The sequence below is a fragment of the Apis florea genome, unplaced genomic scaffold (genome assembly GCF_048593485.1).
Source record: "Apis florea isolate Af1SG1 unplaced genomic scaffold, ASM4859348v1 contig_3496_pilon, whole genome shotgun sequence".
In the NCBI taxonomy this organism is placed as follows: Eukaryota; Metazoa; Arthropoda; class Insecta; order Hymenoptera; family Apidae; genus Apis; species Apis florea.
The window spans coordinates 1,090,408-1,108,888 of NW_028256773.1; the positions used below are offsets into that span (position 1 = coordinate 1,090,408).

Sequence of the window (18,481 nt, forward strand, 5' to 3'; positions counted from 1 at the left end):
CCCCAGGGATTCGTTGACAATTCTCGTAGCCACTCTGGAGAGGCGAGTTTCTTGCCGCGATTACTGCCGCGTGCTCGGCTAATTGCTTCTGACTTCTGCGAGTTATCGTCCCTTCTTGTCCTCGTTACGATTAATAAAAATATCTGCCTCTTCCCCCCTTCGGTGTCGAAAGAAAGAAAAAGGAGGGGAAACTCTAAGAGCAGCAAACAAGAAGAACGAAGAAAGAGAGAGAGAGAGAGGAAAGGAAGAGAGAGAAGGAAAAAAAGTAGAGAGAAAGAGTGGGTTGATTAGGCGAGGAATTACGGAAGTTATTGAAGCCGAGTTATGCAAGGCTGTGCGGCAGGAGCGTAAAAACTGGGCGCAATCGCGACTGGCGCCTCGTAATGGGCATGCCTACGGCGAGTTATGGCGCGGCAATAATTGTTTCTTCGCGTTTCGTAACCCTCTCTCTCTGTCTCTCTCTACCCACGTTTCGAGTTTAGGTATCTTCTTGCGCTCCTCCTATTTACTGGCCGGCCGGTCTGCCGCGAAACGTCGCAATTTAATTTCCATTAAATTTTACGATTGCAACGAAAGTGTTGCGCAGCGGTGGCGGTTTCGTCACGCCACCGCGAAACTTTCGACAAGTGGGCCGTGTTATATAGCCCGTGTCACGCGATTTTCACGTGGAAATCGGGGGAGGATTAAATTTCTGGGGGGAGAAACGGGGGTTTTGATTGGATTGGGTTGAGTGACCGATTTTATTTATTCGAGCCAAGAAGGGATGGGATGGACTCGTTAATGGAAAAATATTCTATACAGCCCAGGTATTCTTTCGAAAGTATATATTTAAATATATACTTGGTTGGGGTAGGGCGTTACATAAATCGTTGTGAAAATTAGATGGGAAGGATGGTCGTGAATTTATACTTTATTTTTACCGTGACTGTGATGTGTGTGTGTTTTATCTGGTGGATATAAATAGGACTTTTTTTTTTTCTTCTTTTTTTTTTTTTTTTTATTGAAACTCAGGAGGAAAATAGCACTTCGATGATTTTATCATCGAAGGATTTGAATCGTTTCCGCATTCACAGAGATGAAGAAATTATCCATCAACGAGATATCGTAATAAGTCATTCTGCTTTCGTAACTATCAATCGTCTTGTCGGAATGACTTTGCTCTGTTACAAGTAATATTATTATTATTATTATTATTATTATTATTATTCATTGCTCGGTTAAAAAAAAAAAAAAAAGAAAAGAAAACAGAGGCGCCATTTATGACGTTCTATTTAACTATTCGGATCTAAACAATCTTGGGAAAAAAATCTTTCTCGATTTTTCCACATTTATGCAATTTCTCAACTTTAACCTCTAATTCCTAGAATTAACTAGAATTTTCTGCGTCTAAGAAAATTTGCAAAGAATATGAATTTCTCACGTACAATAATAATAATAATAATAATAATAATAATAATAATAATAATAATAATAATAATAACTTATTTTAAACGATTATTTTTAATTTTTTTTTTTTTTTTTTTTTTCACCTAATCTCAGTTTTCAAGGTTAGGAATAAATGGATAGGATGAAATAAACGAATTCAAATATTTCTCAAAGATTTGTATTTATTATAAATCGTGTCCAACGCAAATCAGTTTACATTTCTTTTATTGAACTTGCCTTAGATCTCTATACTCGATAAGAGATCCTATAAGAATGATAAAAATTTCTCTCGCTTGTTAATAAGAATTATAATGAACAGAAGACCATGGTTGAATTGCTTACTTCTGATGACACCCGATATATACATCCGCTCACGAAGTGGAAAAATCTACGCAGCTGTGAGATTTTTCGGTGGCGCAGCTGTGTGTGGGCGGGGTATTCGTAGAATTTTCTCGGGATAATTCCTCTTATCTGGCCATTCGGGGGCCCCCCTATCGCCAATGTTATCGGGCAGAGAAGATAAGAAGATCGTCCCCCAGGAAGTGCACGCGATGAAGAGGGCCGGTTAGGTGCACTTTAACGATCCGTCCGCCCCATCGGCTCCGATTACCGTGTAAACGCCATGAAAAATTGTTCTGTTGATCGAGCCGAGGCCAGAAGTTCACCGAGCATATCGATCTTATCGATGCCAGATTATCGAAATACGCCCCCGGTCCAACTCAACTTCGGCTTCACTAAGATATTTTCCTCAAATCTTCCGCCACCATATGTTTCAGATCTCTCCACGGAATACTTCCAGGGGGTGAAACTTTTCCGTTTTCACGCTCTGAAGCCTGATTTCCGTGTTCGCGCGATCTGGAAATAAATAATATTAGACGATAACATTGGATTTATGAAAATTTTTATAATCGCGAAGTTTACGAAAATTCGATCGTACCTGAAATCAAAATTATATCCGGCAAACAACAATTGTATGTAACTTCGAAAAAGACCCAATGACGTAATTATTCTGTTGTTACTTTGCTTTTTTCATCCAGATATGATATATCACTTTCGTCGAAAAAATTCGGGATATCGATTTTTCCTTTCCTTTCTCCATACGATGCATTCAACTTCAAAAATACCGATCCATCGTTACATTCAAAACACAATATCATCTTACACGTTTACGCTGTTTTCGTTTAAATGGCGATTCGATGCGATCCTGAAACTGAAAAAAAAAAAAAAAATAAAAAAAGAAGAGAAAAACAAACGAAAAGAAAGAAATCACGGCGCATTTATAACGCTCGCCTTGACACGGTTCTTTGGCTGGAAGGAGGTAACGGGATTAGAGGGACGGTCGCGTGCGAAAAAATCGTTGCGAAAAAATCGTGGCGAAAATCGTTGGGTTTCCTTTCCTCCTTTGTCGCGCTGCGCGATTGCGCGATTCGCGCGCCACCACGATGGAAGATCGATGCCACGGGTCGGCCATCCGACGATCTTGGCCCGGTTCCCACCGACGCAGCCTCGGGATGTCGCGTGCCTTCGTATCACAATCTTTTCCACGTAAATATCGCGGTTTCGACGATGATGACAACGAACCGCGATGTTACGAACTATGTACACCGTGATTCCTTGTAAGGCGGTTCGAAAGTAAAGGATGCGCAACCGATTCCGCGCTGAAGATGACTTCATCGGTTCGCTGGCCTCGTATATACAGGGTGTCGATACATTTGTGTACCTTCGTAGAACAGATTCTAGAACTAGAAAATAAGTTGTAGATGTACATTGAAAAGATACATTGTGACTCGACAAATAAGTTTCAAGTTGATCGTTTGATTTTGTCTCTAGAAGTATAAGATATAAGTATCAAAGACATACTATAAATATTGTAATCGTAGTTAGTAAATTATTAGTTATCTTATTATCTTATTGCAGAGTCAATGAACTGGAAGTCCTGAAAAGTATTAAAAAATAAAAGAAATTATTATACGTTGTTGTATTGATCGCAAAAAACTTCAAATCTTCTTCTTTTCCAATAACTGCCACTTAAGAGAAAAACTGTGGCCAATAACAGTGAACACTCTGCACATTAGTCTCGAAATTAACTTAATCGAAGTTTAAAATTTGTCGTGTTGTCACGAAACGAGATCAAGCTGAAGTGAAATTTCCCCTTTCTCGCAATTTCTCAAATTCAAACTTCCTTCCACGTTGCGCGTATATATATATATATATAATTCGAAACGTTTCCATAGAAATATTGCGCGAACAGTACGGAGCAAAGTTCTCGGGAGCAACGAGCTTAATCGTTTGATCGTTTGACTCTCGATCTAACGCTCGATCTGGCGCTGCTGGAAATGAGCACAGCAAAGTCATAGTCGACGAACGAGCGCGGCTGTTAAGAGGTTAATCGGCAGAGACCCGGCGAGATTCGTGTGTACCGAAATTGTCCGGTTGCTCGTTGCCCACCCGTTCAATCTAAACCGTCGTCGTCGGTCCGCAATTGCTTTCTCACGCTGCACGCCTGGATTCGATGCTAAACCTAATGGAATCGAATACAATAGAACTCCATTTGTATATGAAACTGTAGCTCACCGTAACTAGGCTGTAAGTGTAACGGAATAGTCCATCTAATAATTCCACCAGCTGTTATTTTTCCTCCGATTAATCCAAGGAATTTCGAGTCCGAGTAAAAGGAAACACTTTCTCTGAAATGGATAACGATTCAAGATAATAGGATAATTCAGTTAGAGTTTGAATGATCAGATATTGTGTAAGTTTATATAAATGAGTAAATTTCAATGCTTCAATGGATTAATATTTATAAATGAGTTTACACAGCTAGTTTTTCACTTTACACAGCTTCTTTTTTATTCAATGATTATTATTTGTATTTGATTATATACATTTTTTCCTCAAAGTGATTTTTTATCGAACGAAACATTAGAATTATTACTAAAGCAAAATTATGAGTATCAATACCTGTTTCTAATAGTTATTGAAAAAATATATTATCGCGGCTGAAAGATAATTTAAAGAATAGAGAAACGAATATAAAGACTGTTAAGAGATATTGCACACGATCGATAATATTGGCGAGATAGTATTGTTAAAAATATTGACAATATTGTCAATATAGTTTTACAATGATATTTTCAATCCGCTTTAATGTTTTTCGAAACTGCACACGATCAATAATATCTATTGTCAATATTGACAAGCGTTGATAACTATTGACAATATTATTGATCGTGTGTAGTTTCGAAAAACATTAAAGCGGATTGAAAATATTATTGTAAAACTATATTGGTAAGTTGTAAGTAATAGTAATACTGATAAGTGTTGATAAGTATTGACAATATTATTAATCGTGTACATACTTTGAATATATCTGTCGAAGCATATCGAGCTATATAAGTATAAGTAAATTTTGTACCTTCTCCAATAGTCGTCAATAATCAATACAAATGATCGACGTGACGTTAAACAACAGATATAAAGAAAAAAGAGAAAAAAATTTTCGTGAATATTTTAAAACGCTTCGTATAAATCGGAGAAACAAAATTTCAATGGAGAAACGTATCGATCTAATATTATTCATTACATTTCCAACGAGATAACGAAATATTATACTTTATTGTTTGCAACTTTAATTTAACCTCCCTATTTGATTTCGTTAATGACTTCCATTTGCCTGTCCGGGAATGAAACTCATAATGATGGCTAAAGCCAGCTCGAACATTCGTCCGCCATTAAATAAATTAAGCTCGGGGCCCAGGTTGCCCTAAAACGCGTAAAAGTTTCTTGAGCCGTGTTTCCATGATGCGGTAATCTCTGCATATTTCAGCAATTTGAACTCGGGTCAAGAAAATGGACGCAAGAGTAGTTCTTTAATGACTCCATTGCATTCGAGTCTAGCGCTCCTTGAAATTCCTAGGGACATTCAAGCGATTGGCTGACTTGCACCGCGAATTTTTCTGTTTTACCTGATGTCGGTAAAAGCGGACCAAAACCGCGCAGCTGTGTCCGTCGTTGTTAATTAATGCTAATACGGATAACGAGTGTTGGTTACTTTGTAATTCGACGACGGTTTAGCACCGCGGAAACCGTTATCCGGACTTAGCCAAAGGATTTCACCTTTCTTTCTTTGTTTCTCTTCTCTCCTCTCGGATAGAAACGCGCCAACCGGAGACCAACCAAGGGGCCATTAATCTTGCCGTTTTCATTAGATCTTACCACTCACTTTGTGAACACTCGTCGACAAGATCGCGACAAAATTGTAAATAACGACGAAAACTCGCGAAGCTTCTTCTCCCTCTTCTTCTTCTTCCCATGAAATAGATCCCTAGACTTTCGGTTCGACTCGATCCGTTTCAACCCGCATAAATGGATGTATTTATACAAGTTTTTCTCCGTACAATGGGGGATCCGGCCGTGTTGGGTGAAAGATAGGTTTCTCTAGAAACGTTATTCCCAAAGTTAGCTATTCACTCGGTCATTTGAATTTCAAGTTTCTTCAAGGCTCGAACCCAGCTCCCGGCTCGATTCCTAATTCGGGACGGTTGACCTGAACCTCTCGAAGATTTCTTCTCTTCCTCCCTCCCCCCAAAAAAAGTGTCGATCTTTCGCTATTTTTGGCCTATCCACCGGTTGAAAGTGGAACAAAAGGAATTGACCTAATGACACCTGGGTATTATTATACGTGATGTTCGCTTTATATTCCATGATGTAGCCTGTGTGAAAATAATGTTTACGAAACAAATTTTCTGCCAAGCTTGGCGTCTAATCGCGATTCCAATGGCGAATAAGCAGTCGTATTTTAATAACAAATTCCTCGGCCTGGATCGACGTGGCGTGGGCTTTCTATTCGAATAATAGATTCGGTCAGTGCGTCTACCTTCCAGGAAAATTCCGATCGTGCTACGTTTACAATCGCCTCGAATTCCTTCGCGCTCGCCCAGGCCTCGCGAGGGAACACTGACGTAAGAATCTGATGCATCGTGATCGGCTCGGTTAGATTATTCGTCTCTTTCCATTTTTCAACAATTCTATCTCCTAATTAAATAGGATTTGGATGTCATCGATCGTGATTAAATTCGACGATATCGTATTTTTATAAGAAAAAGTATGATATTTGCCTTGCAATAAGGAAAAAAATCACATTCAATTTTCCATTCCACTCTTCGATCAACAAAAGAGAAATTCTTCATTGCGAAATTCTTAATAAGTTAAGAACGAATTTTTTTCCAATTAAATTTTAATATTTGAACCTTTCGAATAAACAAATTATCCATTCAGGCAATATTATTATTACATATTATCAATATTAGAGAAATTATATACGCATGACACGAAGGCGGAGAATAGGCGTTCGATTGTTTAAATGCAATATTTGATAAACAAGAATTCTAATTTCAATTCTTTCGTAGCTCAAACGACACACGAGCGGTAACCGCGAGGCGGTAACCCGAAGCAACGGTGTTCCAAGTACTTAGGAATGTTAAGTCCGAATAGAGAAATATTATGCGATTCACACCTGTTCTCGAACGAAAGCAGGCCGCGTCAGAGCGTTTAGAATTCCTTGGGACGAGCGTCACGCGTCGCATTCCGTGTCGCGTCGCATGTTCACCGCACCGGATCGTCGCCGCCATACTTTGCTGTCAGTTTTTAATCGGATCGAGTTGACATTCCACAGACTGACGAACAATCGGCTCGTGTGGATAGCCAGGCCAACTCTGGACTAAAGGTAGTTTTCATTCAGAATAAAAATTTTTCTACCATTCGCTCGGATCCATCTTTGACCGCTTAATAATTTGATTAAGAGAACGAATAGAGAGACGAATGATTTATTTATACGTATATATTCGAAATGATCGAGAAGATTTTGTTCGATTATATCTAAAAGAGTATACGAAGCCAGATAAAATGTACCAGAAGCCAATCAGTGCAAATCGCATTCTCTCTCGTTCAAGAATCTCTCTTGTTGTTTCAATTTTTATCGATGTATCAGTTAAGTAATTATTTCAATTGTTTAACAGTGAATCAATCGGTTTATCGATTCAAGATTTGAACAAGTTATATTCAAAGATTTCTGGCTTCCAATATAAATATTTTTGGCGATTCAAATACAATTCGTTCTCTTTGACAAAATATTTTTACGAGGAAAAAATTAAAAGTATTCCATAAATATATTAACACCCTGTATACAGGCGCATAGAAATTTGATAAACGTTATTAATTCAGTACATATTTTCATCTCATGATACAGGAGGAGTCAAGCCTCCAACTTGAAACATCAAAGCAAGGGCGATTTTTTTTTATCTCGATATTTTTTCATGTTCTTATCTGTAGTGACAGACATGAATGGAACATTATCAGTATCAGTTTTCATTCACAACGAAGGATAAGAAATTTCAAGGATATCTTCTAGCAAATATTTGATCTTGAATTAGTAAACACGCCATTAATAGCGCTATTTTTACGATATACGTATCAAAGTTTATTGATCTTGGAATTTTTCTTTTTCCATCCACTTCCTGTCCCTCTGATTATCAGTTTGTCACGAGTTCGGCTTGCCAATGGAATATACATAAGTTAACAAACGTTTCACGTCTTCTTGCTCGATATATTCGTTCAGAATGCCAGTGAAATTCACGAAAACACATTCACCGTCGGCATTTCTTTTGACCGGCTGACTTGATTTTACCGAACCGTGCACCACCATGAATATTTAACATTTAATTTCTAAAACTTTTATAAAAGATGAAACAATTCAATCCGATATCAATCTGATAATACGAAAGAAGAAAGTATAAGTTTATTAATACGTTCTTCTATCCATCAATTTCAACGAGAACATCAAAATTATGCGTTCCTCTCAAACAATTAACCTTTTAAAATATTTATTATCCTTATAATCACTCCAAATATTTCATTTACAATTATTATAATCATTAATTTAATCGTATTTAAGTAAGCATCGATAAAATAAATTTTCGATTCAATTAACCACCAATGAAAAACACGAAACGTACGATCGTTCTCCTCCTCGATCACTCTGTGTAACTCTGTTTAATGACTTTTTAATAGATTATTAAAGCCGTGTATACAAGTGCGACCGGCAAGGATCAATTTCGAAAAGTATCAATTACGAAAAGGGATCGAGGCGATAAGATGGCGAACCTGACACGAAACTCCACACGTTGCCGATACGAATTACTAGACTGTTCTATACGCGATCCGCGATAATAATTTACGCGGCTCTCTAATTACATCCACACCATTCTGCCCTCCCTGGAAGTGTACTAATAACACCGGGACAGGGTTGGCCGTTTTACAAATCTCGCATTTACATTTACGACTCGTAACTTACGACCTGGCGGCTCGTAAACCAGTTGAACGTTAACGATAATTGCGCCTTGGGTCACGCTCGCCTCTGTACATATATATATATATATATATCGTTTCTGATAAATTTCACCTTTAATTAATTTGCGCCACCGCTTCCTCCATCTTTCGTCTTCCGCAACCGTCCCTCCCCCCTCCTTGATCCCAGTTATTTCCTTGTGTATTTCCTTATCCAATCACAGAGAAGAAGAAATCATTGTCAAGTCATACTTGAAAATTGCTATTTCCATCATCTTCGATTTTTTTTTTTTTTTAATTCTTTTAAGAATATAATACTGTATTTTCTAAGATACAGGTGATTTTTTTTAATCTTCCATTTATGTAATTAACCGTTATTCAAATATAGATACCAGTATATATATATATATATATGGAATACCTCGTTTTACGAGGAGGAAGATTTACAGGCCTTTTAAATCTTTGATACAGAACGCGAGATTCCGATCCGTAAAAGGGTTGAAGAGGCGTGCATCTGTTATGCCGATGCGTGTCCCGCTAATGAATTTAACATCTAACGGGGAGAACGCGTAATCGTCGCTCGTTTTCACGCCGTAAAATTAATTAACTGCGAGATAAATTTCGCGGTTGTAACGCGGCCTTCGAGAGGCCGCCTCGCGACAGATTTAATCGTGATTTATTAACACGACGACGATCACCCTTGCGAGGAGAGAGGCTTCCACCGGTTGATTGTAATCGTAATGCAAGCGTTGGTTATTGTTGGCCTCCTGTAGGGAGCAAGATTAATGAGCACCCCGCATTAGAACTGCTATCGACTCTTCTCCCACCGTCTTCTTCTCGTTGACACATATATTCTTTTTCTCTCTTTCTTAGTCTCTTCTTCTCCTTTTTTTCAACGTCTTTAAACGTCCCGTCGACGATTTATCACTTTTAATTGGCCCGCACCCGAAGTTTGGTTTTGTAAAAGTATCGATGATATCGCGTGATCGAGATATAGGAGAACGAAGAGAACTTGTTTCTAAAATCTACTATTGATTTGATACTCGATCAAACTGAAACAAACAGTCTCTGAACTTGAACTCTGATTGAAAAATAATTAATCGATAATAAAATTAATCTTCTTATCTTGGTGATCTTCGATGAATCAATAGCCTCGATCCTCCACAAATGTAAAAAAAAAAAATAAAAATAAAGAAATCTCTTCTATCCATCGTTAAGAAGATTTTGAATCGGATGAAATTTCGCTTCTCGATTCTTCATCAACGAGACAGAGAGGCATCGTGCGCCTCCGTGGCATCGCCTTCGTTTTATAATTGCTGTCCGTCTGGCTGGAAAAATTTAATTATGTCGACGGTGGTCGTAACGATGCGAGCAGGTTATAACGGCGGACAGTAAAACTTTCCGCGGCTTCCAATTACGATATACTAATACCTGGAAGGCCCTTTTCTAATAGCATCGCGTAAAATTGAATTTTATGCGATATCCGATCCACGCGTACCATTTTTCCAAACTTTGGAGGACGGTGGAAAATATCGCGATCGATATAACGGTTTAATAAAGGGTGCAATTGTTTACCTCGCAGGGCTTTAAATTAAAAACCGTGGAGCATGCGTTTCGATCATCGATTCCGGGCAGAAGATGAAATTGTGCGGGACGGTGAAGGAGAAACTTGTGAAATTTTCTTTTCGCAATATCCGTGTAATCCAACGGCTGGAATATATTAGCAGCATCGATTATTTCATCGATTACGTATTTAGTAACGTATGCTGAGGAAAATCGTATGCGTGAAATATCTGAATGCAAAGAAGTTTAGAGAGAGATCGTGTCTTGCGATTTAAGTCGAGGACGTATATTGGGAATTTCAAAAGGAATCATGAAAAATTTGTAATGTTTTCGAGATCGCGATATTTTAAAATTTCTAAAATTCAGCAAGGTTCAAGGGGGAATCATGTACGATCAAATTCACAATTGGATAGATTTTATCGTGTCGATCGTCGTTTCCATGTTCCACTCGGTTTTTTAATTAATTCGTCACGTGATTAATTACGATTCCACCGATGTTCTTGAAATCTGTTCTCCGCGATCGAAATCGTAATTCGAATCATTATACCATTACACCATTGTATTCCTGTGTAGAGTTCATTGACTTTTTCGTCGAAAGTGAAATTCATCGTCTATAAAAAGAAATTTATCCGTTTCTGGAAAAATCCTCTTGTTCCTCCAACTGAGAAATACAATTACAATCACAAATTATTCGAGAAATTTCAGATATTAAATAGTAAAAAAAAAAAAAACAATTAAAATCAAGTTTCCTCTACCAGTTTCCCTCGATATTTTTTGCTCAATTTGTTAAGAAGTTTCTTTATCATAATTTTCTGTTCCATTCTGTCACGCTTCATCAAAGCAGTGAAATTTACACGCTCGTGCAAAACTTCACGTATACCTGTATGACATTTGGACTGTTTAACATGCGAAATGCCGGACAAAAAGTCGTAACTTCTACTTATTTACCTGAAATGCGTAGCTTCCTCGTCACACGTGTGCCATACGCATTCCTGAATTTACATGACTCGTTTCACATAACTCGTCTATTACCTCGTTTTAACGGTAATACCTTATACTTGAACTTTTGTCCTCCTCGTTGCTCTCTACTTTTCCAGAAGAATCTGTTAAACTTGATCCAAAATTGATGATATTTTGACGAATTCCGAATGGTTTCAACATCCTCTTGCATCTAATAATAAATCACAAATTGTTCGAATGATTTCGTGGAAAATGGAAAAATTCGTACAAATTTTGAATTTCATGAATATCTTGTGAATCAGAAATTTTTCGCTAGAGCGATTCTAAAATTGGTAGTAATTTTAATCTAATTTTCAATATTTTCATTTTATGAAAATTAGAAAGAATATAATTGAGAATAAATTATATTGAAAATTATATCAAATGCAATAGTATTCTCGATCTCGTAAAATTTAAGAATTTAAGAACACATGGATACGAGTGTACCAAATATTTGTCACATTAATCAAATATCTCGTTATTCTTTTCACCTATTCTATCGAAGTATCCGCGTCATTCGATATGCACCATTGAAAAATTTTTATCAATATCTCTTTATACCCTTAAAATTGTTTAATATTTCTTCCTCCTTCTTACTCGATCGAGAATGCGAATCAACCGCCAAATTTTTTAACGATACGATCTCGCGAGAGAATCAAAAGGAAGAATTTTCAGCTGAGTTCAGGTACGATCTCTGCTCGCGTGTGTCCTTGGCGGGGCGAGATAGAAAGCAGCAACGGTTGAAAAGGAGCGGAAACAGGCGTACGTAGACACCACGTGTCTCGTCTAGACGAGATTGCGAGAAGTCTGTGGTCAGGTTGAGGTTTAGATTCGCAAGTATTATTCTTTCCACACGCGGAGAGGGCCCGCTTCTTTCTTCGTAACTCCTTCGTAGCTCCGGCTTCGGATGACATCGACGATCTCTGTCGGGCATCATTGCCACCCTGTAACACGAGAGCTCCGCCATCGGTGTTCTTCTCGCCGCGTGTTTCACCCGTTCTTACGACACATCCGTCGTTTCCTTTTCTCCACGCGTTGGATGATGCATACTCGCGCAATAAATCGTGCACAAAATCCAAGATTAATAATATTTTCCTAAGCGTATGGAATAATGGACGAACGAATAAATATTCATCGATACTCTCTCTCTCTCTCTCTCTTTCTCTCTTGCGGAATTAAATACACATCTTCAACACTGAACACAGTATTTTTCTCCGGAGAATAAATGAATAATAATAAATACTCCTGTTTCTGGCCAAAGAGGAACGGTTCTTCTCTAATAAGATACCGTTTCCTGGAATTGTCTCGATCCCAATTTTCATAGGAACAGGCAACAACACCGAGGGCCGAATGCCTGTCGGCCCGTTCAACAAATCAAGCAACCCTTGGCGGTTCGGGGATCAAACGCGGGCCATTCCATTCTGAAAAAGCGAAAGGATGACTGGGCAGAGGAGGCTAACTCGTAACTCGAAGCCGGTGAATCAGTGTGTCGGCGCCTAAATTTCTGAAAGGGCCTCCGACTGAAACGGCGCTTGGCCCGTTCCCGTTCGTGGCCGGATCGCTCCCACGCGTGAACAACCTGTTCTTCTGGCCACGTTGGAACACGCACGTAGAGCACGAAAGGAACGTAAAGATGATGCTCCCGTGTCTTTCCGTCATTCTGGATTCCAGAGTCACGTATCCTGGTGTTGCTTCTGCTTCCAGTCGCGTGTTCTCGGTCACGTCGTTTATTCAGGAATTTATTTCATAAATTTTAAATGATGCTATGATCGAAATTGTGTTTAATGCGAGGTAAGAATGGTTATCTCGTGATATTGAATATTTTAAGCATCTATTCGCGGTTGAGAAAAGTGTTAAAAAATTTTTTTTCATTACAACAACTCTTGATTACCATAGGCAACACGTGTGCAAATAATGAAAGAAAGAAGTTTTGGACCGAGCCAAGAGTGATCCAATAATGAAATTCCGATTAAATGAAGAAATTAAACGATCGAGAGAGAATGATATATTAGAACTATAAAAAAAAAAAAAAAAAAAGAAAGGAAAGAAGGAAGAAAAAAAAGAAAAGAATGAGAACTTGGTACTCGTCGGTTCTCTTTGGGATTTTAATGAGCTCCTAGTTTCTACTCTTATATAGCGGACAGGGCCTGTGAGAAGAACGAAGAAGGCTCGTAAACTGGATTCTAAATCATCCTGCGAACCACTATGGAATATCATTATCGCGTGATCTTTCGAGACGAGCGTTCCTTCAAGCTCAATAACGAATCTTTCGGGACCACGGCCATTGTCCTCTCTTTCTTTCTGTTTCTCTCTATCTCTCCGTTTCGCCAATTCATTCCTGGAAAAGCTGTGTGAAAGATTTCGAACCACTTGGCACGCTTCTTGGTAAATTTCAGGGTGTAAGGTGAGAAACTATTCGGGATGCGGTTTAACTGCGTTTAGAAGCTCGAACCGGTAGTTAAAATATGCTTTTGGGTTTCTCTTTGTTTGCACATTGCAAATACAGTGGAAGTTGGATAACTGTACCTGAAGTTGAGATTCAAACTTGGTACTTATGAGGTGAGGTTGAAGTTTAATCCTTGCATGGTTTGTCCAGAGTTTCTTTTCTAGGATTGAATATTGAAAAGAGTAATCGATGAAAGAGAGGAATGAGTTAAAATAAACAGAATAAAAATCTTTCCGAGCAAACGTGTATATTTCGTGTATCTCGGCCGTTCAGCAATATTGTTTATTAATTATCATTTTCTCAAAAAAATTGGAAAAAATTTGGAATACTTAATTGAACCCATGCAAGAGATTCAAAAATGGAATTTTGTTCTGGGTCAATCCACGAAAAGTTAAGAACAATTTTATTATCACAATTATCACAATAAGTCTTTGAATATATACGTGAATTATCTACCACCGATAAACTTTGTTTCTGACGATGAACAGAAACTCCTCTGGAAACGCCTCAAATTCCAAAAAACTAATCCCAAAAAAACGGAAATCGTAAATCACATTACGATTCTAAACAGATCCGAATCCAGAAACGAAAGAAATTCATGGAAAAACAACCAACCAGTCGACCAAAAAAAAAAAAAAGAAAAAGAAAAAGAAAAGAAAACAAAAGAAACATGTAGAAAGTAGAAAAAAAGGAGAAAGCTGAAGTACGTACAAAAGAAAGATAGAGAGAGAGAGAGAGAGAGAAAGGGAGGAAGAAAGAATACAGAAATTCTGAAGTCGTCGGCCTGGCACTCGGATTCCTTTGTTTGGTCTACGCTCCGTTGCAACAGACGGATAAGAAACGACGTGCTAGCAGGCCGACAGAGTTTCTCGACTCCGCTGTCGGTTGGTGGTCCCTCACCAAGAGACGAATGGTATGCGGGGACGATGGGTCCGCGGCGAGGAGCGTGGCGGGGGCTCGCAAGCGGGTCAGGTGGTGGGGGTAGCGGGCCTGAACGGTTCCCATTCCGCGTAAGTGGTGAAGGAGTGGGGAGGGCGAAACCGTGGGGGTCTTGTGAATGAATCTACCTGCCTCCCTTCCCCTCGCCTCGACGCGGCGGCGCTTTTGGTCCGCACTCCGATTTCAACCTGGAATTCTCCTCTACTTCTTTCTCTCCCTCTTCCCTCCCCTCCCCCTCGTTTCTTTCTTTCCCTCGCCCTCTTTCTTCCTTTCCGGACCCCCTTTTTCCCGTTTTTTTGCCGCTTTCTCTGTCTGTCTCTCCACCCATCCCCCCTCCTCGTCCCTCGGCGCGCTCGTCGTTCGTGGAATTTCGTCGTAAAGATGATCGAAAGGGAAGATGGGTTTACGGAGGGGGGGGCGGAGAGGAGGGGGCACGCCTGCCCGCGTGGGCAGAACGTGTGAACGTGGACGAACAACGACCGATGATGATTCTTCTCGAGGCGATTGGCTTTTAAGATGCGCGTTTCGTTCGATGAATGGTATATGGAACGTGTCGGTGGAATTAGTAATTGGATTAAATTTGAAACTCTCCTTGAAACGGATGGCGTTTCCTTATTTTTTTTTTTTTTTTTTTTTTTTGGAATTAGATAATTTGAATACATCGTGGCCTCTTCTCCTGTTATTATCGATAAATAAATTTTTGAAAATTGGAAAAGATAGATTTGTAAGCAATTAAATCGTTTAACCATATCTTTGTTTATCGTATATAGATTATAAGAAATATTTGTACGGCATTTTGCTGCCCCATCTGCTTCGCGTGAAATTTCTTTCTGGTATTTCTGGTGTGGCCGATGAACGGCGAAACCGGACCTCGTCAAAGAGGTTGCGTGGGCCGCAGATCGGTAGAAACGTGTGAACGGAGCCCGTTGAAGATTATTACAGAAGACACCTGTTGGTGTTCCTCGTAAATTCGTCTGGAACGAACAATTCTTCCAGCCTGTCTGTTGTCGTCGCTTGGATTCGTGCAGAGATTATTTTTAAATTTTCACCGAAATCCCAGGATTTCTTTCTTTCTTCCCTTTGCCAAAAATTATTCTGTAATATATACTGGATGGCAATTGTTTACAACTCGTATTAAAGTTAAAGCGAATGGTTCAGAGACAAGATGTTATCAGAATCTTTAGAATTTGTTACATTTCTTTTTAACAAGTACAATGGCACACGCGCGATCAACAATTGTATTTACTTTTTTAAATGCATATGCTCGAAATATTGAGGTACGATGCACGCTTCATCTATTCTAAAAAATGGAGGCGAGATTAAAGGGATTCTTTCATCGTTTCCAATTACACCATCCTCCAATTCGTTCTCGAAGGGAAATTAAGGAATTTCCACGATTTTCGCGAGAAATTATGCGCATAATCCGTCGAGGTGCACGTGCGCAGGATAGGATTGTTTGCGTTTTCACGTGGTCGTTGGAAGGTTTTTCGGCTCCGCCATCGTGGAAAAACAAGCGGTTCACGAGTTGGAATGGAGCCGTGGTGGCCGTTTGTTTGCGCGACGCATCGTTGTGAAAAAGAAAAAGAAAGAAAAAAAAATATGCAAATCGAGCGAAGACGCCCAGTTTTTCTTGGTTCCGAGCGTGGTAAGGAAACGTTTGGCAACCGGTGAATCCTGGTTTCTCTCTCTCTCTCTCTCTTGTTCGTTTCATTCTCTTCTTTCATTCCTCCTCTTCCTCCTTTCTCTTTTTCCTTTAGTCTCTTTTCAGGCCACGTTAGCCGACGGAGCGTCGACCTAATCTCCATTTTCCAGCGTCACACCAGCGTGTCCTTTTCAAGATCGTGAATTATGGACCGGCACGAAAAGCTGCTACACACACATCCGCCGCGCGGACCTAACTAAATGGTAATCGAGGACGATTTATCTTCGGGCTCGATCGAGCTTACCCCCGACCCCATCCCCCTCCGCTACCATTTCACGTCATTGTTCGATCCGTGTAAGAGGCACCTGCCACTTGTTGAACCCGTGAAAAACAGAGAACTCTCTCTCGCAGTCCCGTGGAGAAAATCGTGTATCTATAGCGGGGTTGAAATCGAGAATGTCAAATCGACATGGTACGATCGAGATCGTTTTCTCAAAAGATTTGTTCGACAGCGTCGAGAGAATCACTTTCCCTGCTCTTTCAACAATAAGTAAAAAAAAGTCACTCTCCACCTTTGCTTTTTCTATGCAAAATTTCTATTATTTCCTAATCAAGATGAAACACTCGTCCCTCATAACACTGTCATCAATATTCTGGTAAATGAAAAAAGACTACTCCAAGACCCTATATATATATATATATAATCAGTGAGAATTCAATATCGGTTCAATTTCGTGCATCGAAACGAAAGAAATATTCAATGGAGGAGAAGGGAAGAAGAATAATTCCCCAACAGTGACACATATTTTACCCTGGCGCGTATTCATCCATTCAATCGAGAATCCCGCGGCGCAAAGAAGGCATTTTATTTTCGATAATTGGCAATGGTCGATGATCGTTCAACGATTCGACGACTGTTAATCGATATCGCGGTGGAAAAGTTTCCATCCAGGTATTTTAACGATCTTCCGGGAAAGTCGCGATCTTATTAAGCTCGAGGGGTCTTATTAAAATTTCTTCGCGAGCCGTTCCGGGAAACGACATCAATCGGGAATAAGAGTCGGGTAAAAAAAGATCCGGATGTTTAATTCTGGATAATTGATACCGCGTATACGCAAACCTCGAGTTTTAAATTACCGCGTTTCTTTCACTTCCACTTTGTTGCTTTTTTCTGAATGCCGTTCCTCATTGTCCAACACCTTTCAGATATTCCACCTCGTCTTTATTCTATTTCTCTTCTCTTGATCTTTTCTATCGATATTTGTTTGTATCGGTTGCTTTAAGAGTGCACAAATATTCTTTATTTTAATTTTTTGCAATTATTTTAAGCAAGACATTGAATAAGTAAACAATATAGAATAAGAGATTTGTACGTATGTAAGTATTTATTTTGCTTCTTAATGAATTTGTTACTTCCATATATCTGGTTAAATTCTACTTTCAATCTATTCTGTTCCATTATACAATAATTAATGAACTCAACTTCCACATCCATCTCCATTTCTCTTCGACAGAAAGAATAGAAAAGAATCCGCTAGAAATCGTTTTACGCGATTAGTTGGCCATTGATTTAAGAGCCATTCAAGATTCCGTCTATTCGAGGAATGCGACAACAGGCCACGAAGGAAAGTTTGCTGAACGGTGGAGGAAAATTTATGAGATTTATACGTCCGTTTCGGGAAATATTGTTTCTCGCAACGGTTGACACGAGCGTCGCGGAGCTCGATAAACTTGAAAAATTATTCCGCGAGTCCGTTTCCGTCATATTTCGGAAGGGCTACTATTTTTCGCCCCCAAAGTGCGTTAGTCCAATTTCCAAAGGGTTGAGAATCGTTTTACTCGATCGTGCGTGAACACTGGCTTCTTTATTTCGAATTCATTCGTCACAATCCCGTGACGTGTCGAAAACACGTCTCTATGAGCCTCGATGAAGAATTTTTCATTTTTCACCATTTCCTTTGATTCAATTTAAGGATTTTATAAACCGATAAATGACAAGTTACAGTGTATTATATAAATACAAGGTTAATGCAATTAAAATTTAGTGTAATAATGTTTGAATGCAATAATATCTACTTTCGTGCTTGGATGGATGGCCATTTGTGGATGCAGTGGAAGTCGAT

The 18,481-nt window shown here is 39.1% G+C and overlaps 1 protein-coding gene and 1 long non-coding RNA gene across 12 annotated transcripts in view; one reads left to right on the forward strand and one right to left on the reverse strand.

The window, feature by feature from the left end:
• Positions 1-1,587: 1,587 nt before the first annotated feature.
• The window catches only part of LOC147656700 (uncharacterized), a 165,817-nt gene continuing 148,923 nt past the window's right edge, over positions 1,588-18,481 (reverse strand). For 7 of the 11 annotated variants that reach the window (XR_015293708.1, XR_015293706.1, XR_015293707.1 and 4 more), the window contains 3 exons: positions 4,000-4,112; positions 2,363-2,635; positions 1,588-2,280 (listed from right to left, as the gene is read on the reverse strand). Coding sequence is in view for 3 of the 11 variants with exons in the window: in XM_086913350.1 (XP_086769476.1) it covers positions 2,607-2,635; positions 4,000-4,112 (142 nt within the window). In the remaining 8 variants the exon portion in view is untranslated. Of the gene's footprint in view, positions 2,281-2,362; positions 2,636-3,999; positions 4,113-11,280; positions 11,504-18,481 lie in introns of all 11 variants that reach the window. The other 4 variants (XR_015293705.1, XR_015293704.1, XM_086913349.1 and 1 more) reach the window with 3 other exon arrangements.
• Positions 4,689-18,481, forward strand: part of LOC147656701 (uncharacterized) — a 94,148-nt gene continuing 80,355 nt past the window's right edge. Inside the window, exon 1 of the long non-coding RNA XR_015293711.1 lies at positions 4,689-7,150. This is a non-coding gene — a long non-coding RNA (uncharacterized LOC147656701). The remainder of the gene's footprint in view (positions 7,151-18,481) is intronic.